This window comes from Camelina sativa, chromosome 15 (genome assembly GCF_000633955.1).
Source record: "Camelina sativa cultivar DH55 chromosome 15, Cs, whole genome shotgun sequence".
Taxonomy (NCBI): Eukaryota; Viridiplantae; Streptophyta; class Magnoliopsida; order Brassicales; family Brassicaceae; genus Camelina; species Camelina sativa.
The window spans coordinates 9,002,819-9,030,007 of NC_025699.1; the positions used below are offsets into that span (position 1 = coordinate 9,002,819).

The 27,189-nt window shown below is 37.4% G+C and overlaps 5 protein-coding genes across 7 annotated transcripts in view; 4 read left to right on the top strand and 1 right to left on the bottom strand.

Annotated features, from left to right (window-relative positions):
• LOC104705262 (glutamine synthetase cytosolic isozyme 1-3) lies at positions 5,553 to 7,728 on the top strand. The gene is made up of 9 exons (XM_019236877.1): positions 5,553 to 5,710; positions 5,980 to 6,019; positions 6,105 to 6,208; positions 6,311 to 6,359; positions 6,438 to 6,544; positions 6,646 to 6,733; positions 6,818 to 7,021; positions 7,100 to 7,153; positions 7,240 to 7,728. Exons 1-9 carry the CDS (start codon positions 5,637 to 5,639, stop codon positions 7,582 to 7,584), a joined length of 1,065 nt encoding a protein of 354 aa, XP_019092422.1. The 5' UTR covers positions 5,553 to 5,636; the 3' UTR covers positions 7,585 to 7,728.
• Positions 7,666 to 8,849, top strand: LOC104748283 (glutamine synthetase cytosolic isozyme 1-3-like). Its single transcript, XM_010469950.2, has 2 exons — positions 7,666 to 7,670; positions 8,231 to 8,849. Exons 1-2 carry the CDS (start codon positions 7,666 to 7,668, stop codon positions 8,703 to 8,705), a joined length of 480 nt encoding a protein of 159 aa, XP_010468252.1. The 3' UTR covers positions 8,706 to 8,849.
• On the top strand, positions 10,168 to 13,058 carry LOC104746133 (chaperone protein DnaJ-like). The gene is made up of 11 exons (XM_010467540.2): positions 10,168 to 10,530; positions 10,612 to 10,680; positions 10,785 to 10,883; positions 10,977 to 11,101; positions 11,347 to 11,542; positions 11,648 to 11,823; positions 11,907 to 12,036; positions 12,114 to 12,274; positions 12,354 to 12,415; positions 12,499 to 12,580; positions 12,690 to 13,058. Exons 1-11 carry the CDS (start codon positions 10,264 to 10,266, stop codon positions 12,868 to 12,870), a joined length of 1,548 nt encoding a protein of 515 aa, XP_010465842.1. The 5' UTR covers positions 10,168 to 10,263; the 3' UTR covers positions 12,871 to 13,058.
• Positions 14,511 to 17,188, top strand: LOC104746134 (probable inactive receptor kinase RLK902). Its single transcript, XM_010467541.1, has 2 exons — positions 14,511 to 15,940; positions 16,331 to 17,188. Exons 1-2 carry the CDS (start codon positions 14,581 to 14,583, stop codon positions 16,900 to 16,902), a joined length of 1,932 nt encoding a protein of 643 aa, XP_010465843.1. The 5' UTR covers positions 14,511 to 14,580; the 3' UTR covers positions 16,903 to 17,188.
• Positions 20,209 to 27,189, bottom strand: part of LOC104746135 (probable serine/threonine protein kinase IREH1) — a 14,364-nt gene continuing 7,383 nt past the window's right edge. The window contains exons 2-19 of one of the 3 annotated variants that reach the window (XM_019236875.1): positions 26,457 to 27,188; positions 26,020 to 26,084; positions 25,736 to 25,918; positions 24,317 to 25,657; positions 24,049 to 24,221; positions 23,655 to 23,898; positions 23,414 to 23,506; positions 23,198 to 23,338; positions 23,023 to 23,115; positions 22,643 to 22,847; positions 22,264 to 22,349; positions 21,929 to 22,017; positions 21,779 to 21,830; positions 21,643 to 21,699; positions 21,383 to 21,559; positions 21,190 to 21,267; positions 20,656 to 20,844; positions 20,209 to 20,549 (exon numbers count right to left, since the gene is read on the bottom strand). In XM_019236875.1, coding sequence (XP_019092420.1) covers positions 20,758 to 20,844; positions 21,190 to 21,267; positions 21,383 to 21,559; positions 21,643 to 21,699; positions 21,779 to 21,830; positions 21,929 to 22,017; positions 22,264 to 22,349; positions 22,643 to 22,847; positions 23,023 to 23,115; positions 23,198 to 23,338; positions 23,414 to 23,506; positions 23,655 to 23,898; positions 24,049 to 24,221; positions 24,317 to 25,657; positions 25,736 to 25,918; positions 26,020 to 26,084; positions 26,457 to 27,174 — 3,882 coding nt within the window. In that variant the 5' untranslated portion in view covers positions 27,175 to 27,188 and the 3' untranslated portion in view covers positions 20,209 to 20,549; positions 20,656 to 20,757. Of the gene's footprint in view, positions 20,550 to 20,655; positions 20,845 to 21,189; positions 21,268 to 21,382; positions 21,560 to 21,642; positions 21,700 to 21,778; positions 21,831 to 21,928; positions 22,018 to 22,263; positions 22,350 to 22,642; positions 22,848 to 23,022; positions 23,116 to 23,197; positions 23,339 to 23,413; positions 23,507 to 23,654; positions 23,899 to 24,048; positions 24,222 to 24,316; positions 25,658 to 25,735; positions 25,919 to 26,019; positions 26,085 to 26,456 lie in introns of all 3 variants that reach the window. The other 2 variants (XM_010467542.2, XM_010467543.2) reach the window with 2 other exon arrangements.

A 27,189-nucleotide genomic window follows, 5' to 3' on the forward strand; every position in this document is an offset into this window, starting at 1 on the left:
GCTTGTATCAAACACAGTTTTGATAAACAGAAGGTTGATACCCCTGCCTTTGCAACACTAAACCCTAGTGCAAAGTAGTCACTAAACCCCAATTGATTAGTGTTTAAGCGGTTTTGGTTTGTTTACGGTTTGGCAGAAATGTTTGGATCCACAAATGTTAACCTCTACGTTTGGGTTGTCAATATATGATCTTGTAGGGGTTAGTACCTCACATTAACCAAGTGTAAAAGTATGGCATAGACTGTTTCATATCAAGGACTATAGGGTTCAAGTTTCTGCGACGAAACTATACAAACACAGGACTGCTGAAGAAACGGTTTACTACCCTACATTTGACAACACTAAACCCTAGTACAAAGCTGATACTAAACCCCATCTGGTATGCGATGGACCGTTGTCAGTTTCGATTCGGTGTAACATACTAGCTTTCGTGAAGCCTAACCTGCTCGGGTTACTAGAAGATGCTGAGACGAAACTAGTGATGGACCTTCCTAAAGAAGTAGTTGAATACATTTCCAGTTTTTACTGCCCGTTAAGGCGACCTGAATACTCTATTTAAGGAAGAAAGAACAGGTTCGTCTTTGCTCTGTAACTTAAAATTTGAACTGTAAATATTAACTCACGGTTATGTTAATGATTTGACATAATTCCATTTAAGCTTGGTCACTAGAAACATNGCTTGTATCAAACACAGTTTTGATAAACAGAAGGTTGATACCCCTGCCTTTGCAACACTAAACCCTAGTGCAAAGTAGTCACTAAACCCCAATTGATTAGTGTTTAAGCGGTTTTGGTTTGTTTACGGTTTGGCAGAAATGTTTGGATCCACAAATGTTAACCTCTACGTTTGGGTTGTCAATATATGATCTTGTAGGGGTTAGTACCTCACATTAACCAAGTGTAAAAGTATGGCATAGACTGTTTCATATCAAGGACTATAGGGTTCAAGTTTCTGCGACGAAACTATACAAACACAGGACTGCTGAAGAAACGGTTTACTACCCTACATTTGACAACACTAAACCCTAGTACAAAGCTGATACTAAACCCCATCTGGTATGCGATGGACCGTTGTCAGTTTCGATTCGGTGTAACATACTAGCTTTCGTGAAGCCTAACCTGCTCGGGTTACTAGAAGATGCTGAGACGAAACTAGTGATGGACCTTCCTAAAGAAGTAGTTGAATACATTTCCAGTTTTTACTGCCCGTTAAGGCGACCTGAATACTCTATTTAAGGAAGAAAGAACAGGTTCTTCTTTGCTCTGTAACTTAAAATTTGAACTGTAAATATTAACTCACGGTTATGTTAATGATTTGAAATAATTCCATTTAAGCTTGGTCACTAGAAACATAGCCGAGTAGCATGCCACGTCCACCCCAAACACCACCACCTTGCATGCGCGTGTATGCCACTTGGGCCTAAAATGGTAATCTCGACAGGAGCTATGGTTACCCACTTAATTTCTCGATTTAGTGTGCTATATTCTTAACATGTTATCAGAAATTGGTCACTACGCAAATTCGCCCATATTATATTATATTTTTTTTTTTAACTCAATCTATTTTATTAATGATGAAAAGAATCTTCACAATGTAACAGGGGAAACAGAAAGTTTGGTATATAACGATAATAGTGTAGAGGAGAATTTCCGAGTCCTTTTTGTTGTTTTTTCTTGGAATCCAGTTGTAGGTGACCCTGTCAAATTTTTTGCTCCATTTCCTGACTTCACAAATCCAGTTATATACTGCAAAGTTTAATCCCTTGTTGTTGAGGAGATTAGTAAGTTCCTGATTGTCTCCTTCCAGGTGAATTCTTGTGATGCCCAAGTTATTTGCATGTTGCATTGCCATAGTCATAGCTTGAAGTTCACTTTCCAGCGGACTGTTTGTAATAGCTCCTGCTGCTTGCCCTGCTTCAATAAATGACCCATTACTATCTCGTAAAATCCAACCTGCCCCTGACCTTGTTTCTGAATTTCGGTAAGAACCGTCATAGCTGCATCTGATCCAATCTGGGTTTATTCTTGACGTCTGTCGATGTTGAAACGAGTTTGTTGTTCTGTTCCGTGTCTCTGTGAGGTTATTATTGAATAGCATTGCGTCGATCCATTCTCTAGCATCTCTTTTTGCCTGTATTATACATATTTTCCAATGTATATACTTCCTTTGGAAAGTTAAGATGTTTCTATTTTCCAAAGGCGCCATAATATCCATAGAGGTAGCTGATTCATGAATCCCTCAATCTCTTTGTTTGCACTGATTCTTAACAGTATCTGCAGTTTGTCGTCTATATTAAGCAATGGATCCAAAATAGCTGTGCACGGAATACCTAATGTACGCCAAGTAGCTTGAGCATATTCACAGCCAAAGAACAGATGGTCGGTTGTTTCTTCTTCAGTGCAGCATCGTTTACAAAGCGACTGTTGACTAATGTGCCTTCTTTTTAACTGTGCCCCTGTTGCCAATGCACCAGAAATTAAACGCCAGAGGAAATGTTTTTATCTTTGGGGATGTAGAAAGATTCCAAATTGCAGTTTTTATGGTGACATTTCCGGGAGGGGGAGTAACAACTTCGTCTGTAGTATGTGTTGAAACCCAGTATGCGGATTTAACTGTGTGGATACCCGATTTGGTATAATGCCATCCTAGAAGATCATTTTCTGCTTCACTGCACACTTTCAGAGCTAAAACTGCATTTACATCCTCCTCATGAACTAGGTCCCGTACTTTGTCTTCATTCCAACCTGTTCTGTCCGAGTTGAGTAGATCTTTAACCCACATATTTGCCGTGTCATTAGCCTTGGGTCTTGGTGCCCTCGGAGGGTGAGTTGGTAGCCAAGGATCAACCCACGCATTAACCAATGACCCATCACCAATAAGAAATCTCATACCTTTCTTCAGTAACTCTTTTCCTTGCAAGATAGATTTCCAGACATAAGAAGATTTTGATTTATCTGTAGCATTGAGAATATTAGTGTCACCAAAATAACGAGCTTTGAGGACCCTAGCCATTAGACAGTTCGGATGATGGAGGACTCGCCAAGCTTGTTTGCTGAGCATTGCAATGTTAAAATGCTCCAAATCTCTGAAACCTAAATCACCCTCTCTTTTAGGCAAACTCATTCTGTTCCAAGCAAACCAATGCATACCCTTGTGTTCATCTGTGGATCCCCACCAGAATCTTGATATTATGCCATCTATTTCTTCACAAATTTCTTTTGGAAGTTTGTAGATGTTCATCGAATATATTGGCATTGCAAGAGCTATTGATTAAGTAGCACCTCTTTTCCCCCTTGGGATAAGAACTGTTTATTCCATCCTTGAGTTCTCCCTCTTACTTTATCTAAAATGTACTGAAACATTTCTGCTTTTTTCTTGCCAAACTGCTTAGGCAAACCTAGATATTTACCACCTCCATCATTGTGAATACCAAGAATGTTCCTGATTCTACGTTTGGTTAGGTGACTGACCTTACTTCCAAACGTGATAGATGATTTGTTAAGATTGATAGCTTGGCCCGATGCGTGTTCGTAGGCAGCAAATATCTCTTTCAGGGTCTTGCAAGATTTGTCGTTTGCTAACGTAAAGAATAAAGAGTCGTCCGCAAAGAGTAGATGGGTTATCGACGGTCCACCAAGACTTGCTTTAATGCCTTGAAGTCTCCTCATACTTGCAGCTTGTTCAACTAGATGGCTAAGGACTTCAGCGCATAAAATAAAGAGGTAGGGTGATAAAGGGTCACCTTGTCTGATCCCTTTAGCTGGTTGTATCAAACCAACAGTGGTTCCATTGATCAAGACAGAGTATGTTACTGAAGATACACAAGCCATTATCCATTCTATCCACTTCTGATCAAAACCCATACATATTATATTATATTTAAAAAATAATTTTAAATTAAAATAAAAATATAATAAAATTAAAAGAAAAAAAACAAAAAAAGTTAAGAAAATAAATTATATATATTTTTTCGTAAGTAAATTAGGTCGGTTTAGTTTTAGAAAAGAGGATTAGAGTTTAAATTTAATAATTTATTTATTTTTAAAATAATTCGTTTTAATTTTTTTAATGATAAATCAAGTTTAATAAAGTCTTTGGTGTTTTAAACATTTATATAATTATATATTACATTTATTATGTTTTAACCACTATTGCATCAGTTGTTCAGCCAGTCGTAAAATTCCCGCAAACTCATCTATTTTAAAACGTTAAACCAGTTATTCAAAACACTTAATAACACTTGAAATCGGAATCGCTCATTTCCGTAATCTTTCGCAACCGCAAACATTAGATTTGACCAGTCAGACCCTTAATTTAAAAATATGTAAATTAAATAAGTTTAGAAAATATTATTATTATTATTACAAAATATCGATATTACTCGCACATAATAAATAAAAATATTACTAATTTACTGAAATACGTATAATTTTTCCCAAAATAAAAATAAAAAATAGCTCTCAAATATAATATAAACACACACTATCAGGAGAGAAGTCGTATTGATCGTCTTCTTCTCTAAAACAATCACGTCATCCCACAACCATATTAATTACCATGATTTACTTAAACCAATAATGCTCAGTAGATTGATTATATGCTTTTGTCTTAAACTAAACTGATTGGTTCTCTAAGTAAATATGGTTATAGAGGACAATATATATGGTCATGCCTATTTTTATACACATCAGTTCTATGCGAAGATGAAGGCAACAAACAAGATTGGGCAACTATGAGAAATAATTGATTAAGGAAGATTATAATCATGTACGCTAAAAGACAAGAGTGCCCACAACTTTATTAGAAGCTGTATTTGNAAAAAAAAAAAAAAAAAAAAAAACCATTACATTTCCTACCTGCCTTCGTTTACGTGTTCATCAATAATAATTCTTTTTTTTACCAATTCCTTTTCATAAATATATTCAAAGTTTATACATAAACAGCTTTGTACTAAAAACAAATGATTGGAAATGTTTTGATGATCGTCATAATATGAAAAAATGGAAAATATTTATATTTATGTCGTAACGCATATTAGTTCCGTTTTGTATACTCCCTTTGTATCAGAATACTTGATGTTCTAGTATTTTTTCTTGTATCACAAAGAATGATTTTCTGTATATCTTTATTAATTAATATTAAGAAATTGTAAATTTCAATAATCATTAAATGAGAATTTAAAAGTTTGATGAAATACTATTAGTTAATAATTATGAAAATATGTTATTATAAATAAATAATACATTTATTACTAGACATTAAATGTTTTTCTTAATTCATGTAAAAATTCTAGAACATTAAGTATTTTGATACAGAGGGAGTATAAACTCTTGCAATAATTGTCGATTAAAAAATATTGTTGTTATATTCTGTAGTAATCTCAGGAGAATCTTACCTGAAAAATAAAAATACAATTTAGACGATATTATTTTTATTAAAAAAACTAAAGATAATACTGGCACACAACAATAAAGAAAATACTAATTTACTAAAATAATATATTAACTATAATTATTTCCAAAAAAAAAAACTCTCTCTATAATATAAACACAGTATCAGGAGAGAAGTTGTATTGATCGTCTTCTTCTCTAAAACACTTTGATTATATTTTTTTTTCATTCACTACGACGCCGCCATGTCTCTGCTCTCAGATCTCGTTAACCTCAACCTTTCTGATGCCACCCAGAAAATCATCGCCGAATACATATGGTTCGATCTCTCTCTCGTCTCTCTGTTTTCTCTATATCACAAGTCTCTCATTTATCGTTGTTGTTTCGTTCTTATAGCTGTCGATCAAAAAGCTTGTTTCTTTTTAATGTTTTGGTATTGATCTCTTAATGGGTTTTTGAGTTTTTTTGGTATGAACATAAATGTTTCGCTGTCCTGCGTTAGATTAAGACGTGTATAACATAAAGCTCGTCTCTTTTTTTTTTTTTTGTCTTCTTGTTGAGTTTTTGTATGAACTTTTGAATGAACAGGATCGGTGGATCTGGCATGGACATTAGAAGCAAAGCCAGGGTACTTTGATATATAAATCTCCTTGTGTTTATTTATCTCATCCTCTGTTTTTTTGGTTGATCTGATCTGTTTTTGAATGATATAGACACTACCAGGACCAGTGAGTGATCCATCAAAGCTTCCCAAATGGAACTACGATGGATCTAGCACTGGTCAAGCTGCTGGAGAAGACAGTGAAGTCATTCTATAGTATGCTCTTCGATCATCTCTATATATATATCTATCTCTATACGCATAAACAAATTCATATTTTAACATTGGTCTTGTGTTTTTTTTTTGATGAATCAAAAGCCCTCAGGCGATATTCAAGGATCCGTTCAGGAAAGGCAACAACATTCTGGTGGGTTGTTTTTTGATATGATTGGTGTGACATATTCATTTTGGATCTTAATAATTGATTATTGTGATATATATTCAGGTGATGTGTGATGCTTACACACCAGCTGGTGATCCGATCCCGACTAACAAGAGGTACAACGCTGCTAAGATCTTCAGCCATCCCAACGTTGCTTCTGAAGTGCCATGGTACACTCTTCTTCTTATGATCAGTTTCGGATTAGTAGTTATTATAGATTTCTTTGCAAATCTTATAATATAACTAATTGTCTCTCTTTGTGGTTCAAAAGGTATGGGATTGAGCAAGAATACACTTTGATGCAAAAGGGTGTGAACTGGCCTATTGGTTGGCCTGTTGGTGGCTTCCCTGGCCCTCAGGTAAAATCCAATTACCCTAATGTTCTCACAACATGTTGTGACGTATCAATCTAATATAAAGTTTCTATTTTTAAATTGAAACAGGGACCTTACTACTGTGGTGTTGGTGCTGACAAAGCCATTGGTCGTGATATTGTGGATGCACACTACAAGGCTTGCCTTTACGCTGGTATTGGCATTTCCGGTGTCAATGGAGAAGTCATGCCTGGCCAGTGGGAGTTCCAAGTTGGTCCTGTTGAGGGTATTTCTGCTGGTGATCAAGTCTGGGTGGCTCGATACCTTCTCGAGGTAATAATCTACTTAACATGGGTCCTATTACGAATACAAAAGCTTCAAATTTGCTGATGCATCTTCTCTGTTTGACAGAGGATCACTGAGATCTCTGGTGTAAATGTCAGCTTCGACCCGAAACCAGTCCCGGTTAGTTTCTTACTACTCTCTAACGCTTCATTTCCCATTTACTACAAGTCAAGTTTTCGTTTTAACATTCTCTTGAATGGGTTCAGGGTGACTGGAATGGAGCTGGAGCTCACTGCAACTACAGTACAAAGACCATGAGGAACGATGGAGGATTACAAGTGATAAAGAAAGCAATAGAGAAGCTTCAGCTGAAACACAAAGAACACATTGCTGCTTACGGTGAAGGCAACGAGCGTCGTCTCACGGGGAAGCACGAAACCGCAGACATCAACACCTTCTCATGGGGAGTCGCGAACCGTGGAGCTTCTGTCAGAGTGGGACGTGACACTGAGAAGGAAGGTAAAGGTTACTTCGAGGACCGAAGGCCAGCTTCTAACATGGATCCTTATGTTGTCACCTCCATGATCGCTGAAACAACCATCCTCGGTTGATGACATGTTTCATTATTTGATTTGCCCTGTTTGGTTTCTTCTTTTGTGATTGCACCTTTCGATTAAAAATAAATTCTTATAATGGCGTATTTGTGACATTTTGTGGTTTGTTTCGAATAATTAAAAAAAATAAGCGATTCTTAAGGTGAAAATAAGTAGTGTATAATGTTACTATTTAGTAGTTAATGATAATAACAAAGGTCGGCCGGGGCGTCGGAGGTTGAACTTGTCGGGGTTTAGTAGTTGGTGTTGGATAGGATTTTTAGCGATTAGATAACGTCGAATATTCTTGACAATAATAATACTATTTGGCATGTGACCTATTACTTATCAATAAAAATAGTACTAGTAGAAGATTAATTCCGAAGACGAAGGGTGGTGGAGAATTAGGTGGGAACAGCGTAATGCTCGTCACGTGCTCTCCTAGACTCATGCATCGAAGTTCACAACTAGCTATGGTAGGAAAAGTCAAAATAAACTTTTTTTTGATATCGTTTGTATTTATTGTCAGTGGGAAATAAATGAGTGACTCTTTCCACTCAGAAAATTTGTAGTCAGTGACGAAAAATATAATGGCATTACTAAACTAGAAAAAAAGATATGACGAAAAGTAGTATGGGATAGCATTTTCCTAAGTTTTTGGCAGAAGTCATACAAAACACAACAAGTACATTGTTAAGTACCAGTCACCAACTTCAGTGCATAGTAGTATCACACACTTTACTTTAATTATTGCTGCCGTTTGTAAAACGTTCCTTATNCTTGAATGGGTTCAGGGTGACTGGAATGGAGCTGGAGCTCACTGCAACTACAGTACAAAGACCATGAGGAACGATGGAGGATTACAAGTGATAAAGAAAGCAATAGAGAAGCTTCAGCTGAAACACAAAGAACACATTGCTGCTTACGGTGAAGGCAACGAGCGTCGTCTCACGGGGAAGCACGAAACCGCAGACATCAACACCTTCTCATGGGGAGTCGCGAACCGTGGAGCTTCTGTCAGAGTGGGACGTGACACTGAGAAGGAAGGTAAAGGTTACTTCGAGGACCGAAGGCCAGCTTCTAACATGGATCCTTATGTTGTCACCTCCATGATCGCTGAAACAACCATCCTCGGTTGATGACATGTTTCATTATTTGATTTGCCCTGTTTGGTTTCTTCTTTTGTGATTGCACCTTTCGATTAAAAATAAATTCTTATAATGGCGTATTTGTGACATTTTGTGGTTTGTTTCGAATAATTAAAAAAAATAAGCGATTCTTAAGGTGAAAATAAGTAGTGTATAATGTTACTATTTAGTAGTTAATGATAATAACAAAGGTCGGCCGGGGCGTCGGAGGTTGAACTTGTCGGGGTTTAGTAGTTGGTGTTGGATAGGATTTTTAGCGATTAGATAACGTCGAATATTCTTGACAATAATAATACTATTTGGCATGTGACCTATTACTTATCAATAAAAATAGTACTAGTAGAAGATTAATTCCGAAGACGAAGGGTGGTGGAGAATTAGGTGGGAACAGCGTAATGCTCGTCACGTGCTCTCCTAGACTCATGCATCGAAGTTCACAACTAGCTATGGTAGGAAAAGTCAAAATAAACTTTTTTTTGATATCGTTTGTATTTATTGTCAGTGGGAAATAAATGAGTGACTCTTTCCACTCAGAAAATTTGTAGTCAGTGACGAAAAATATAATGGCATTACTAAACTAGAAAAAAAGATATGACGAAAAGTAGTATGGGATAGCATTTTCCTAAGTTTTTGGCAGAAGTCATACAAAACACAACAAGTACATTGTTAAGTACCAGTCACCAACTTCAGTGCATAGTAGTATCACACACTTTACTTTAATTATTGCTGCCGTTTGTAAAACGTTCCTTATTAAAGTAATTAAATTAAGAAAACAAATCATGACGCCCCCCCCCCCCCCCCCCAACCCACTTGACTTCACTTTTAAGTTAAAGAAATGGAAAAGAATATAAAGTTATGATCGGTGTTGTCGACCTACATGAAAAAGGAAACCTAAACGATTGGCTATGGAATTATAGAAGTGGTTATGAGTTTTAATAATGCAGATTCCGATTCAAAAATTCCATTAGGAAAAGACTCAAAAGAGTAATAATTTAGGAAACTTTATATTCTTTGAATTGAATACGTATTAGGTTTGAATGCTGATGATTCATTGAACATGGACCTCTGTTTATATCCGCATGCAAAAACTCGTGGCTATTGTTATCAATTTCCTTTTCTTTTTTTTTTCTTAAATTTTTATTTATTTAAAAGCAGTAATATAGAAATATATTTATTTTAAAAAATAAAAAAATAAAAATATTTTTCTTAAAAATAGGTGCAAATATTTAAATTCACGGTTACATTCCTTTTTCTATATTTTTAGTGTATGTGGATAAAATAAAATAGCACATTTTGTTTTCTTTCTAATTAACGTATCGTCTCAAAATTTTCAAGAAGGCCGCCTTATTGGGTAATTAAGCTCTAAACGCTTTTAGGCCCAAAGTATTATTCAACATCAATTAAAAATGACGTCGTTTTGTAATAAGCCTTGGAGATTCTTCTATCTTGCTCTCCAATGTAAAGTAGATTGACCACTGAGCAAAAACCACGGTAAAACCCTTTTCTCTGAGATTCCCTTCCGGTGGCTTCTTCGAGGGTGGGAGATGAAATGGCTGCAATGGCTCGCTGTTCATTGATTCCATCTATTAACCCAGCTCATAGCTTCCGTCATCACTTTCCTCAACCCAATGCGTCACTCTGTTTCCCTCCCAATCCACCGATTTTTTCGCGTGTTCGGAAATGTGGGTTTCCCGGCGGAAATCGCCGTCGTGGTGTCACCATGGCCGCGGGAACAGATCATTACTCCACTTTGAAAGTCAATCGAAACGCTACCTTGCAGGAGATCAAGAGCTCCTACCGTAAACTCGCGCGCAAGGTTCGTGATTTGCCTCTTTTTTGTTTTTGTTGTTCATTCTCGAATTGAATTGAAGGTGAAGGGTTTGTAATGGTGTAACAGTATCACCCGGATATGAACAAGAACCCTGGTGCAGAAGATAAGTTCAAAGAGATTAGTGCTGCTTATGAGGTAACACAAGTTCTTTTGAATGCCTAGTTTTAATGGAATCTGTGTTTTCGTTTGTGATGTTTTTTTGTTGCTTATTAGACATGGGAATTGAAGTATATGTGTAGGTGTTATCTGATGAGGAGAAGAGATCTGTGTATGATCGCTTCGGTGAGGCTGGTTTAGAAGGAGATTTTAATGGTTCACAGGATTCTTCTTCACAAGGGGTAAGTGAGTCCTCTATGAAGATATTTCTAATGATCTTTAGGATTTTTTTATAATCTTCTAAGTTGATTTTATTTGTTTTCCTGTTCTTTTAGGTGGATCCATTTGACTTGTACAGTGCATTCTTTGGAGGTTCTGATGGAATCTTTGGGGGAATGGGTGAATCAGGAGGGATGGGTTTTGATTTCATGAATAAGAGAAGCTTAGACCTTGACATTCGGTAAGTTTCTCTTATTCGAAGTTGTGTTTTTTTCCTTGAATAGGCATTTGATCACTTACATTACTTGTTGACTGGGCGAGAATTGGCTAGAGGAAATCAGTGATTATGGTTATACTTTTTGTTATGCTAATCTTCTGGTCTTCTCTGTCTGCTGAATGTGTTTTATTTTCTTGAAAATGGAGGATGTTATATTTATGTCTCCTAATCTTTGTTTCTGGTTTGATGATGGGGGACGTTTCTATTAGGTATGACCTGCGGTTGAGCTTTGAAGAGGCAGTATTTGGAGTGAAACGGGAGATTGAGGTTTCTTATTTAGAAACATGTGATGGTTGTGGAGGAACAGGTGCTAAATCCAGTTCCGCCGTTAAAAAGTGTAGTAGTTGTGATGGTAAAGGACGTGTGATGAGCACACAGAGAACGCCCTTTGGAATGATGTCTCAGGTAACTCGTTATACCTGAATACTATTCCGATCACTTGCTAATTCTTAAAATGGAAATTGAAATTTCCGTTGACACTTGCTATAGATGATAATCTGTGTTATATAGGTGTCCACTTGCTCCAAATGTGGTGGTGAAGGCAAAATCATCACTGATAAGTGTCGAAAGTGCATAGGCAATGGGAGATTACGGTCTAGGAAAAAAATGGATGTTGTTGTCCCTCCTGGTGTCAGCGATAGAGCTACAATGCGGATTCAAGGAGAAGGTAACGTGGACAAGAGAAGGTACAGAAGAATCTGCTATTTTTTAATTCTGATAATTAGTGCTTTGGCAATTGTTTTCTCAATATGGTTTCTAATATCCGCAGTGGAAGAGCTGGTGACTTGTTCGTTGTGCTTCAAGTTGATGAGAAGCGTGGAATTCGGCGGGAAGGGCTTAATTTATACTCCAATATCAACATCGATTTCACAGATGCGATACTCGGGGCAATCACAAAGGTGTTTATAAACTTGTTTCTCGGTTTTGACGTTATTCGGTAGTGAGAATCTTAAAGACATGACACTTACTCTCTCAGGTAGAAACAGTTGAGGGAAGAATGGATCTTCGTATTCCCCCAGGAACTCAGCCTGGCGACACAGTGAAGTTATATCGAAAAGGAGTTCCAGACACGGATAGACCTTCAATCCGGGGAGACCATTGCTTTGTAGTGAAGGTTTCGATCCCCAAGAACCTGAGGTTTGTGTCAAATCACTTCCCTTATATCCCTTATGTCGCATTGTTTACTAAAAACTGCTTGAAACAACGTTTATGGCAGTGAGAGGGAGCGAAAATTGGTAGAGGAATTCTCATCACTCAGAAGATCTACCAGTGATACTGGTACAACGCTATCCGAATCTATTTCAGAAACTAATAGCTTTCTTAAAAAATGTTCAAGCTAATTTTATAACCTCCGTTTGTAGAAACTCGTCAAGAAGAGCATAGTTTTGGTTCAGAGCCCAAAAAAGAACCGTCTTGGTGGCATAAAGTGAAGAATGTCATAAGGTAATCTCATGTAACCTTTCCCAGCAATTTCTCACAGGACACAGCATTGTTGTCTTGTCCATGCATCCTGGTCTAATATATATAGTTTTAAATGTCGCGTGTTTTGTAGACCAGAAGATTCAAGAGCAAAGTTTGGGACTATGAGCTTGAACCCATCATTGCCCCTACGAAGAATGAAAGTGGGAGATACTTCAATTGTTCTCTCAGTCTTGGCTCTGTGCGTTATAACCTCGGCTGTTGCATTGGTTCAGAAGAAAGGTAATCGTTTGAAACAAAAGAAGGAACCTTAATTTTTGTTCACAGTTCTAGATTCTAGGTTGAAATTGTTTTCTCACAGAAGAGATATGATCTTGTTGTATGTATGTTTTATCATTTTATACATACAGTATATGGTTTAGAGTTGTGTGATACAACGATGCGGCTACTGCTAGTACTTGTTGACCAATGGTTATGTTTGCTAAACCGGCTTAAACCGAAATCTTTCCCGAATCCGTGATACAACTAACTCATGTTGAATTTATTGAATTTGAACAAAGTACTAAAAACCAAAGTGGAGGTGTTGAGAATTTATAGGGCACATGGAGAGTTTTTTTTTCTGGATTCTATAATAAGTATAGCAATAGTGTAAGGACAACTTCTGTAAAATAAGAGATCGTTTAAATAACTTTGTTTTTTTTGGTTGCATGTTATTAAGAGAAGCTTTTTACGCAATCAAGAAAAGGTTTCCCATAATCCCAAATCTATAAAGTCATTATCGCGTAAGTGGGTCTCAAACACAGCTACTATACTTAGTACTTACATTATGACTAAAACGTCTTTATCTTCTAAAGTAAACAATACTACTACTCTAGTAAAGACAGCTAGAGAGAACAAAAATAATATTCCAACTACAAAACTGTGTTATCCATCCACATGTGCGATGGAAATGAGACTACACTTGCCCAAGTTTCATTTTAGCCGTTGCCTGCCTCCTCCCTTCCCAAAGTGTAACGCTCAACTACATATCACTAAGATCATGGTGGCTTTTTCTTTTTTTAAATTCTTTCTTTGTTGTGGAATGATCCAAAAAAATTGAAACCAAATTAAGAGTTACTCTGTGGACCATGAGATATTATTTGATTGATAGTAAAGACTAAAGAGAGTACGATTAATGGGACCCTACTGATTGATGATGATACAGAGTGTTGTTTCATATTCATATCGTAAGAAAAATAAAAATCGAATCTGATAACACAGAAGAAGAAGAATGGAGACAATCACAAAACAAAAGAATGCGTTAGTTCTGTAACAAAAGAAAAAACTATGAATGCTGTTAAATTATTGTTGGCTTTTTTACATGTTTTATGGTCCTACCCTTCTCTGCATACCCATGTTCTTCTTCTTCCTTTTCTTTCTTTTACAACTAGGCATGCATTATTATTTTTATACTATAGAGACAAGAAAAAAAAATGAATTATTACTAAGTGTTAAAATTCTTGAGAAGAGTGATTCACTTTACTCAGATGCATTCAGGGAATTTCATTTTTAATCATAACACCCACCTGCTAATTTTATTTCTTGTTAATCCAATTAATAATTAACAAAAAGATCTTTATTTAGTAGAAAAATTTAGATAAGACAATATAGCTAGAAAACATTCAAGGCCTTAATTTAACATTTGGATAACATAAGATTCTAAAAATATCAACAAGTAATCATAATAAATCAATAAATAGAAAGAAAATAAAACAAATATTTTTGTCGAAGCACAGAAAAAGACATACGTCACTGTTGTTTTGAGATATGTCGTTTTTGTCACATTTACAAAAACAAAATTAATTTAATTTTAATTATTCAAAAACTAAAAAAATTAAAAGTGGAAAAAAAAGAGAGAGAGAGAGAGTGTTAAGTGTTGACTAGCTTCTCTTCTCTTCTTCACTGTAAACCACACACACACACACAGCTTTCTTCTTCTTCTTCACTGAGAGCTCTTTTTTCTAGGGTTTCTCTCTCTCTCTCTAATGCGACTCTTCTTCGCTTCTTCCATGGCGAGACTGTCCATATTCCTCTCCGTTTTTCTCCTCCTCCTCACTCTTCCTCTTCCGTCAATCGGAGATCTCTCCGCCGACAAATCAGCTCTTCTGTCCCTTCGTTCCGCCGTCGGTGGTCGTACATTACTCTGGGACGTCAAACACACCACGCCATGCAACTGGACCGGCGTCGTATGCGACGGTGGTCGTGTCACCGCCCTTCGTCTTCCCGGAGAAACTCTCTCCGGTCATATCCCAGAGGGTATTTTCGGTAATTTAACTCAGCTCCGTACGCTCAGTCTCCGTCTCAATGCTCTCACCGGTACTCTTCCTTTGGATCTCGGAAGCTGCTCAGATCTTCGGCGTTTGTACTTGCAAGGTAACAGATTCTCCGGTGAGATTCCGGAGGTTTTGTTTAGTCTTAGTAACCTCGTTAGGTTGAATCTTGCCGAGAATGAGTTTACCGGTGAGATCTCTTCAGGGTTTAAGAACCTTACTAGGCTTAAGACTCTTTACTTGGAGAACAACAAGCTCTCTGGCTCTCTTCTTGACTTGGATTTGCCTTTGGATCAGTTCAACGTCTCTAATAACTTGTTGAACGGATCTATACCTAAGAGTCTTGAGAAGTTTGACTCTGATTCGTTTGTGGGAACTTCACTCTGTGGCAAACCGCTTGGTGTCTGTTCTAATGAAGGAACTGTACCAAGCCAGCCAATTTCTGTTGGGAACATACCTGGAACTCTTGAAGGAAGCAAGGGGGGGAAAGAAAAGAAGAAGCTTTCCGGTGGAGCTATAGCTGGAATAGTTATTGGATGTGTGGTTGGTTTTTTCTTGATTGTTCTGATTCTGATGGTTCTCTTCCGGAAGAAGGGAGGAAACGAAAGGACAAGGGCTGTCGACATTGGCACTGTTAAGCAACATGAAGTTGAGATTCCCGGGGAGAAAGCAGCTGTGGAGGGACCGGAGAGTGGGAGCTATGGGAACGAGTACAACCCTGCTGCGATGAAAGCTGCAGAAGTGAACAGTTCAGGGATGAAGAAACTTGTGTTCTTTGGGAATGCGACTAAGGTTTTTGATCTGGAGGATCTGTTGAGAGCTTCAGCTGAGGTTTTGGGGAAAGGAACGTTTGGGACAGCTTATAAGGCGGTGCTTGATGCGGTGACATTAGTGGCTGTGAAGAGGTTGAAGGATGTGACGATGGCGGATAGAGAGTTCAAGGAGAAGATTGAGGTTGTTGGAGCGATGGATCATGAGAACTTGGTGCCATTGAGAGCTTACTATTACAGTGGAGATGAGAAGCTACTTGTATATGACTTCATGCCTATGGGAAGCTTGTCAGCTCTCTTACACGGTGAGACTTATATATCTCTGTCTCTGCTTACAAATTGCGATTTTTATTCTGCTTTATCAAAAAATGAATTTTGGTTTATTTGCAACATAGTTAGTAATGGATTTGCTTGTTTAAGACAGATATGTCAAATTCACAAATACAATATAACCTGCTTTGTTAGATTTATTGACATGGTTTAGTGATGTATATCATATACTTGACATTCACATGGTTTACATAGAACGTCTATGAATTTTAGTGGGAACAGTAGATAACCTTGGATTCTTTGACTGACAGTGATAACTGATCTTCTAGTTTTGTGTTTGAACAATAAAAACTACAGATATCCTGTGTTCTACTTTCAGACAATAGTTTTTTATGTGTTGAGCCTAATGTCATGCTATGCTACAGGAAACAAAGGCGCAGGCCGGCCTCCGTTGAACTGGGAAATCCGATCACGTATCGCCCTTGGAGCTGCTCGTGGCTTAGACTATCTTCACTCACAAGACCCGTTGAGCTCTCACGGAAACGTCAAGTCCTCCAATATCCTCTTAACAAACTCCCATGACGCACGAGTTTCTGATTTCGGCCTGGCTCAACTCGTCAGTGCCTCATCCACAACCCCAAACCGGGCCACTGGGTACCGTGCCCCCGAAGTGACTGACCCGAGGCGTGTCTCACAGAAAGCGGATGTGTACAGCTTTGGTGTGGTGTTGCTAGAGCTGCTCACCGGAAAAGCGCCGTCTAACTCGGTGATGAACGAGGAAGGAATGGATTTGGCGAGGTGGGTGCATTCGGTGGCAAGAGAGGAGTGGAGGAACGAGGTTTTTGACTCGGAGCTGATGGTGGAAGAAGAGATGGCGGAAATGCTGCAGCTGGGCATTGACTGTACAGAGCAGCACCCTGACAAGCGACCAGTGATGGTGGAGGTGGTGAGGAGGATCCAGGAGTTGCGTCAACCGGGTTCAGATCAGGTGGGCTAAGGACATTCGATGAAAGGATGAGACTTGAGAGGCTCATGACTTGAATCGGTGGTACGTAACGACGGCGTTCTCTGTGTTTGATGATTAAGTGTTAGTTTAAGAATATGGCGGGGAATTAGAGTGAGTTGGGGGTCGTTAATTAGATGTTTTTAATTTTGGTGTTCCTTTTTGTTTCTTTATGTGTGGGGCACTGATGATGAGGAGTTCCTTGTGGTTGTAATTATTAGTGCTTTTAACTTTTTAACTTTATTTCAGTATTGTTTCAGATTTTTTATCTCTTTGATAAGATTACGTGCGGACGATAGAAAAAAATAGTCTAGATAAAAAAAGTAAATCATTAACACATTCACGTTAGTTATTGGGGAGATGTTATACTGTTGTTTTGGTATGTTTTGCTTGGTTTTTTTCTTTTATGATATTTGTTATCCACATAACATAAGTACAAGAAAAAAGTAAGTTTGGGGTTATGTCTTAATTCTTAAATGGTATTTGAAATCATCCTTATATTAGTAAAAGAGAAGTACAACTTTCACATTGTCCGAAAATGCCCTTGTCGAAATTTGACTGCAAACATTTCATTAAGGTTAAAAGTGACTTTTAAATCTTATGGGTCGGGTTTTAAATTACAAATTACCCGAAATTCTAAATTCGATATCAAAAAGGATTTATTGAAGAACTTCTACTACACCTTCCTTCACGGAATAATGGGCTATTATGGGCTGCAGAAAAAAGGGCTGCAAAATAGAGAAACTACATTAGATTAGTCTATATTCTTATCAAATCAAACAATTAAAGACATTGATTACAGTATTCAATTGATTGATATCTTCTAAGACATTGATTACGGTATTCAAATAAAATTAATTTGACAGATATCAATCTTCTAAGACTATTCCAAATTTTTACAAAGCCGCATTTTGAGTAAGAATATTCCTAATTCAAAATCTGATTTATTTTTTTATCCTTAACTGCACCAAGAAAATATATCATCATTGTTAAGAATATATTACCTAAATAACTACTAAGATTTTTACCCACATTCCACGAATATACCATAAACTATACTATCAAATCATACCTAATGGAGAATACTCCCTATAAATACGATGATACTAATCGAAGCTTCAATCACCATACCTTCTTTACTTTCTCCTTTCTGTATTCTTTCAAGCCTTCTTCAATGGCTGCCGCTCTTGTGCCTATCATAGACCTGCAGTCCATTAAACAATTCATAACAGGCTGGAGAATTCAAGTGAAAGTCATTCATTCTTGGAAGCAATATAACGTCTATTCCGGAGAGACTATATAAATGGTTTTATCAGATACCATGGAATAAGCTTATATTAGTAGTTTTTGTATGTTTCATATCCGTTTTCATTAGCTTATATGTTTATATGTAAGTTTATTTGTAGTTTTTTTTTGCAAGAATCCATTGAGGTAGTTAATTTCGGCTAAATGAAAACTCATGACATGGAGGATAGGATTAAAAACAAAATCGAGTTTGAACTCAGGGATACAATGTACTAATGAGTTCGTGTTTGTTCTATACATATATTAATTTGTAACTTTTTAACACTATGCTACTGAATTACTATTTTTTCTTTCTCAAAAGATGAACGTTTAGCGTGTACACTATGGAGGGTCTTTAGCTGAAAACATTCTTTTAGCTTGCGAAAACAACATGCATAAGATGATCATATGTTTGCCTTTTTTTTTTTAGGCAAACAGAGCGATTTGCTAAGGTCAATTCTTTCAAAGGTATATCTATGTAAATTTTATATTTGCAAAGTTATGTATTGTTTACTTATAAGCATGTGTTGCAAGAGGTTTATTACAAGAATGAAATGTTGTTAGATGAGTTTAAAAATTCAATACCGTTCATATATCATTACTTAGTTTGCCATTTTTTATTTGTCGGGTTTTAAGTTAATCATGGATTGAAACAATCATAAATAAAGTTTTATTAGCTTTTGTAAAATAATTGGCAACTCAACTGATACCAATCTTTTTTTTTTTCTTGCTTCAACTTACAAATTTTTCCAATCACCCTAAACTTATAAAACAGATGAAATCAAAATTGACAGAATATATATAATCATACCACTGTTTGAGAACGAAAATTATCAACTCCTTCCGGAAACAAAATAACAATCTGAGAGCATGACAATCAATTCGAAAAATACCAAATGACAATCTGCAAAATTAAACTTAAAAACTGAAATAACTTACCAAAATACATGCAATTGGTTCGTAACTCTTTGAATTCAGTAAAGCCAAAGTGATTTTGTTGAATTATTAATTGCCGATCTGTACATATAAACCCTTTGGCTGCAGCAGCGTTTTCCCGATTTCGAATTTGTGGTAGGTTATGCTTTCTTCAAAAAAGAGAATAGAAAATTACCATGTTTTGAAATAATTGATATGAAGACCTGTTCAATATTGACATGGATCGAAAAACAAAATTGAAGGGAAGTGATGAAGAATGGAAAAGGTTGGTTTAGAATTTGGGTTTCTCGATTTTGTCGAAGGGAGTTAAAAAAAAAATTGTTTAGTTTAATGCTAAATTGAATAATTTTACGAAAAGGCCTAACTTAGTCCATTAAGATTATTTATAAGACAATACTAAAGAGCCCACTAAACTAAATTGTTGAGATTACATACAGCAAAATACTTCAATAGAAAAAAATCAGACATATATTTCTATGTAAAGTGTTTAAAAGAAACTTTACAATAAACTAGGAATCATTTGATAGTAAAAACTAGGACTTATTACATGAAATGCTTTTTTAAAAAAAAAATATGAAATGCTTTTTAAATAAGTGTTTTCTAACCATGAAACCAAGAAAATGACAAAAATTTAATTTACTCCTACTGATTTTAAGTTTATCTAATTCGTTTGGATCCTTAACAGAAATTCTTATAAAATTTTCAATTTTTAATTAAAAAACTAACCATAATTTATAGATTTTCTGAAACATTTTTTTGTGTGGATACATATATCCCGTGTATACAATTTTGCAACGTGTCATAACATGTATGTAATTTTACAACGGGGCAGAACATGTAGAAAAGTTAGTTGGAAACTCTTTTATGTTTATATTAATTTTTTTATCAAAAATCCCAAATTTAATTACTAACACAATATTTACATATATCTATTTTTATAAATTAATACATTTTTCATTATTTAATTTTATCCAAATTCATGAAAATATTAAAATTCTATCTTTTTATTTTATTTTATCAAAACTCAGTATATTATCGTTCACTTTCTTTTTTTCCTTCTATTATTTTATCCAATGTCCAAACTCATAACAAAATATATATTATAATGAGCATGAAATAAAAATATAACATGTACCAATCCATTATGAATTTATGTTCTGTGAACATTCCCCCGCGCGGGTCCGCTTCTAGTTAAAGGTTAAATAGGTTGTGAACTCTCCCTTATCCTTTACATAGACCGATGGCTTCCCCTGATTACTCAAAACGCAAACGCTACCTCACCACTCTCATGTCCTAGTGATTATAGAAATATGGGGAAAGTACCGATACATCACGTTTGTTGCTGCGTTTGCGTCCCATAATGTTCCAATATCCATTCTCTCTTCTTTTTTTTCTTTTTCTTGTTTTCTCTCTTCCTGTCTCTGCAGATACAACACATTGAAACATGTTTAAAATTGTCACCCCAAATGGAGATTACAAGATTGACTTTGTGATGAACAAGGTAATCAACAGAAACGGATGACTTACATTTACAGAGTATACAAACGACGCCGGTAATGGCAGAGTACTCATTACACTGACTCACATAACACCGAAGGAATCGAGAAAAAAACATCCACAAACTGAATGTTACTTGTGATGCGGAATTGGTTGTGGCTCATCTTTCCAGCCTTTGGACAGAAGATCGTAGTTGATAGACGCCAACTGAGAGAGGTTCTGCAAAACCATCAAGGAGAGAAAACTCAGAATGCTATGCATTGTGTTCTTATTACCCAACCACTCAAACAAAGACACGCCAGATTTCAAGTTGTCTGGAGGCAGAAACGACAAGTTCAAAGACTATCAATCAGTCCCCTTATGGTTCCTAAAACATCTCCATACTTCCAACTCTTCCCCAGCTAACATAACTTACAGTACACCGGTTGCCACAAACCAATACATAGATTAATCAAAAAACGAAAGTTGGATTTTGAATTATCAACAACTATATAAACCACCACCAACCAATTGCAACTTGAACAACATTAGATCTTAACAGGTCAATCATGAGTTAGTTAGTACCTTAAACGAGAAATTACTGAAAGAGTAATCTACAGGTACGCCAGACTCAAACTCTGTGTGTCCTTCGTATTCTTCAGCCTGTGTAGCAACATTGATCCAGTTCAAGGAAAGTGCACATCCAACGAACATTAATGATAGTTTTCCGACTAATTCTAAGGATATAAAAATCGAAGGGTGGACTAGCAGATGTTACCTCCCCTTCTTCATGATGATCGTTCGAGCAACCACTGCTGTTAGTCAAGCTATCTGCATCACTATAATCTTGAACGTCACCACTAGGGAAAAATTGCTCATCCGATGTGTTCCATGAGTAGCGACTTCTGAAGTAACTTGTGTCAATTGCACTCTCTGAAGCCGGAACAAATGCAGCCTAAAGCAAACTAGCGTTAAGCTTTAAGAAGGCATCAAATAGCAAAGCTTATGTCTTTAAAAGGATAAGATATATAAATGCACCTTTTGCCTTGCTAGTGTGTCCCAGTTGATGTCTTTGAAGAAGATATGTTGCTTGACCTGAGTTATGAAATTAATGACATTAACAGTTTACAACTTGTTCGAATTATTCATCACAGAAAAAGACATCCATCTTTACCTCAGACGCCCCTCTAGCTCCAAGTCTCTGATGAGGATCTTCTGTTAAAAATCTAGCAAAAGAAGACGACGTGATGTAAAAGACAATATAACCTGTCTTGTTCTCTTTGGAGTTAATACTCAATATTGTGTAAGGTAGAATATCTCTTACCGATCTATAATATCATGGGCTTCAGCACTCATTTCTTCTGGAACATGAGGCCATGGTATCTTACGGTTGAGAATATTGTCAAATATTTGCTACAATAAACCAAAGAAAATGCATATTCAAATGTTAGAAACTGAAAGTAAAAGCACAGTCTATAGCAACATACATACTGGTACTGATTTCAAATAAAAGTTTAGAGGTGTTGAGAAGTCAATACAAAAATACACATGGCATATAAAGACCACCCAAGTATGAAATTTAGTTCCCACGAGTTTGAGAAAACACATGTTCCTCTAGCAAAGTATAAATAAGAAACAAAGCAATGATTAGTCTCTGACCTGAGGATGTTCCGCATTGAAGGGTGGAATTCCCACAATGAGTTCAAACAGAATGATGCCAACAGACCACCAATCCGCAGTTGCACCTGAATGATAATGCAAGTATATAACATTTTTTGCAGTCTTGGGATGTGATCAACGAAACATATTTATCTGAAACTACTGCCAGACAGGCCTAGAGCAAGATATATCATGGAAGTCATTGGTCCAGCGTACTTAGCATATAACCCAACAAGAGTAGTAGAGCAGAAATGAACTAGAAGCAGTTTTTTTTTTCCTACTTAAAATTACCAATCCCACCTGAGTACCAATGATTCTACTAAACAAACAATTTTGAATAAAAGACAAGCAGACACCAAGATCAGAAAAGTTTACGCACCATGCCCTGTCCCTAAAAGAATTTCTGGCGCTAAGTAGTCAGGAGTACCGACAGCCGACCGTTTCTTGCGCCTTTCAAGCTGATCCTCAGATGCCGCTAATCGCGAATCCTCCTCATCAAGCAGTGACGTCCCACTTACAGCAGGACCAGCCAGATCATCCGTGCTGTTGATGAGACCAACTTTAGAGAGACCGAAATCTGTCAACTGCTCAGATACAATACAAGAAAGAAATCAAGGGTCTTAATTTAAGTCTCTCTAACGTGCAAAGGCTACATTTCGTAAACCTCAAACATCAAGACAGAAGAGGTATTCGAAAGGACTAATAAATGATAACACTACCCACAAGTTTCTAAAGGTGGCAGATGAACTCTTAATATACCTTTATATGACCATCATGCGCAATCAACAAATTATCTGGCTTCAAATCACGGTGAACAACACCCTCAGAATGCAAATATTCCAAAGCAAGGACCTGACATAGAAATTCATCATGAAATCACTTTCGAGAGCTCTATGGAATATACTGTTAATAAAAATAAACATGCAGAACTTACAACTTCGGCAATATATACACGGACAATATCTTCCTCTAAGCAACCTAAATTTCTCAACAACGAATACAGATCCCCTCCATTCAGATACTCCATTACGAGATACAGGTTGTCGCGACAAGTGAAAGAATAGAAGAAACGAACCTGATCAAAACAAAGTAATGTTAAAAGAAGTAAATCTCTCTTCTTAGAAAATGCTTAAAGGCTAGACCTGCTCACCACAAAGGGATTGCGAACGTTGATCAGTATATCACGTTCAGCAAGTATACTTTCAACTGCATTCTTACGGATCATATCTGCCTTTTTCAGAACCTGTGGAGCATGGCCAACGTTTAACACAAGATTAGAGAAAACACTACTAAAGATTTTGCTACCCACATTAGCCTAACAATAAAAAGAAGAATCTTTTGTAACAAAAGAAAAAGAATTGAAAAGAGAACAAAAGCACCAAATCGTTTACCTTGATTGCAAATAGATCTCCTGTTGTTCTCTTTTTTGCCAAAAACACTCGCCCAAAAGCTCCCCGGCTTATTGGTTTTATGATCTCAAAATCATCAATGGATGTGCGGTCTCGCGGATGTACTGGGCTAGTCCTCAAGCTCCGAACAACATCATCTTCTAAAGGAGCATCTTCATCAATTACAGTGCTTAGTAGGTCAACTTTTTCATCTTCCATTAGCTCACACATATGCAGATATTTCTCCCTACATAATCAGGAATATTATACTTAAAAAACAAATTCTGAAGTGAACTCTTTATAATTCCAGCTGACATGAGAACAGTTCTAGAATACCATAAAGCATCTTTCAGAGTATAGATGTATATGCATGCAAAAGTAGCATCGATGAGCTTACCGAATCAACTTTTCTATGCGAGTCCCAAAAGTTTCTACTGTAAGTGCATCAAACTTTCTGCGGTCTATGACAACCCTCAGATCTTCAAGACAAGAAAGTAAGAATGGAATGGATTGATCATCACCCGGAATGGCATCTGCTGCACATTTTGCAATGTCAGCAAGTTCACTCATCTGCGTCATCCGGTTATTAAGTGTTATTTTATCAGATGTGTTTTAATAACAAAAGACAAGAAAAATTATGAGTACGGACCACATCCATTACAAACCTGCGGAATATCATCTTGATCATGGAATGTACCCTTGCCTCCTAATATCATTTCAATTGGATCAGGCCTAGGGGTCGGAATCGGGGATCTAGGAGTCATGCTACTGGCAGATGAAGTTGTCATGCCTTGGTCAGACTTGGGACCAAAACGGGTTCTACATGACATTAACGGTAAACCTCTCAGATCATCCATAAAAATTGAATTATCAGACTCTGGGAAACAGTCAAGCATGTCTTCTGACCCTCTTCGCGACCAATCACTCAACCTTGGGGAGAGAACATCAGCTTCTTCGGTCAAATTCGAATTGGATACTTTCATACCATCTGGGCTTTCTGCGGCTACTAAGCTATCCTTATGCCTGAAGGTCTCTGCTATCTTGTCAAGTGTTCCAGCAACTGCCATCAGCCGCTCATCAACACTCAGTCCTTTCTGGTCATATTTATCAGCCAATGTGCAAACTCTGGAGTGATCTTCCACATGAGTCGTGGGAACTTCCTCCTCACAGATACGGCACATTATTGAACTTTCCTCCGAAATAACGGGCGGTTCCCCCCAGTAACCCCAAGAAATATTGTGCCGATGCTTGGAGGACTGTTCATGAGAATCTTTTGCTGGAGGAAAATTGAGAATAGCAACAGGCGCTGGCGCTATACTTGGAGGTTCAACTTTGATATCATTCTGCTCTTCTGACGCTGGCGCTTCTTTCACAGTTTTCAGTGCTGGTGAAGGAAGTTTCTTCCAGGAAGACATTCTATCAATGTTTGTAGGAGATTCAGATTCCTTAAGAGAATAATCTTCAGGCGGAGAGAGAGGGGGCACTGAGCGTACAACAGCGTCCTCCTTCCACTCCAAACCACGCTGCTCCTGACTATAAGCTTTCTTGGTGGATGGTACCTTTAAGACCTTAGCAGCACTGGAACTCCTTCCCGCCCCAGTAGGAGGTATTTTCTCTATAGAATGCAAGACTCTTGACTGACGTAGTTGTACAACTTGTTCTTCCTCCCCCCAACTTTCCTTGTGAAACTGAAGTAATCTAGTACATCTGGTAAGGATAAAAAGCATCCGAGTATGAAGCTGCTTAAGGACTCCTGGAGGAAGCTCTTGACGCCTATCATCTAAATCCTGAACTATGCCTTCACACTGAAGCCAGAAATCTCCAGGAGTAGTCATAGCACAACTTCGAGCCAAAATTAACAAATCTTCAAACGTTTCTTCCCACTCAGGATGGCTTTCTGCATTTTTCTCAAGAACTCCCACCAAGTCTGCTGCAAATACTGCAAGGTCAGAGTTTACTTCTTCCTTTGCTTTATCAAATTTTGCCCGAATCAAAACCAATATTTCCTAGAAACGACAGATGGTTAGATTCTGCATACAAAAATATCACAAAGCGGTTAATAGAGATAAGGGGCTCTAGAATACCTCCACATTGTTCGACCTACGAGGCTTCCATAATGGAAAGGGACGTACACCTTTTGAGTTCAACTCATGAGAAAAGCTTTTGATGTCACCAGGAAACCTCTTTCGTGGAGCACTTGTCATACGAAGTAAGGCTTGATAACGTGGTGACTCTGACTCTTTGGGATTTTCCCATTCATATGAATTCTAGAAAGATAAATGTCAAGTCACCAAGATCACTTGAAAGTTAAAACTAATACACATAGGAAGAACCACTTAAGAAAATTATGTGATGGAGAATGAGGTACCTCTGGGGTGCAAAAGTCTGAATTTCTTAGAGGGCCAGAGCGACCAGATGACATCTCAGAGCGACCTGGGAAGTACCAATAAAAGAAAACTTGAGAAATAAGAACTGAAAAGGCAAAACTTATCTGGACATAGTACAGTGTAAGATGCGTTTATGCAGTGATGAAGCTCCAGTTATCAACACACAGATGAAGATACTTAAAAGTAGCAAGCCTATGATATCTTACAAGCTAACATACTTATAACAGGCAGAACAAGGAACAAGATTATCAGGGATGAGACGGGCACATATACTAACATCAAATTACCAGTACAGCAAGCTAACAATGCGTATTTCTCTCTTAGTTCCCATTTAACATCAAAGCAACGGAAAGGATGAAGACAGAAAACATAGTTTCCCACACCAACTGTTATTAGAATCTAAGGAGTAAGGACATACCAGTTCCGGATGAGGAAGCAGCATTTTGCAATCGAGATCCTGATGGCGGCAAAGTAGGGCTGAGGCTCCTCGGTGGTCCAGTATCAGGTGAAATACTATCACGATCACTATTAGCGTCACTCGGCCGAGTGCGACCCATGATCTCTTCTAAACCTAGCTTGCTACTCCCAGATTCTTTCTTTCTATTGCCACTACCAGAGCCAGAAGTAGCTGAACCTGATCCCAAGTCTCCATCAGCACCCATCTTCGAAAGATTGCTCGTAGCTGGATCATTCCTATAATTGAAAACCCTCTCCTGAGGCAACGGTCCGGATCTCGTCTTGATCCGGTTCAATCCCAGAGACGAAGCCATGATTGGAGAAACAAAAGCAGGTCCCTCCTTGACCTCCGTCGGCGGAGGTTTCTTCTTCGGTTCAGAACTAGGAGACAAGTTCGATTTCCCAATCGAGTGAGCTTGAACTTCAGATGAAACTTGTTTGCCCTTGGATGAACCATCCTTCTTCTTCAAACCATCTTTAACCTGCGTCTGTTTGCAACCAACTCCAGTAACGGAACTCGGACTAGGGATCGGAGGTTCATCCTTGGAAGCGGATTTAGACTTCTTCTTATCTGATCGAATCGGAGAGTTGGAGCCAACAGATCTGGGACTATTAGAGCTATCGGGACTAGAAGATCCAGATTTCTTCGAAGAGAAGAAGAGCTTGTTCTTGAATACCATTTTTTTTTTTTTTTT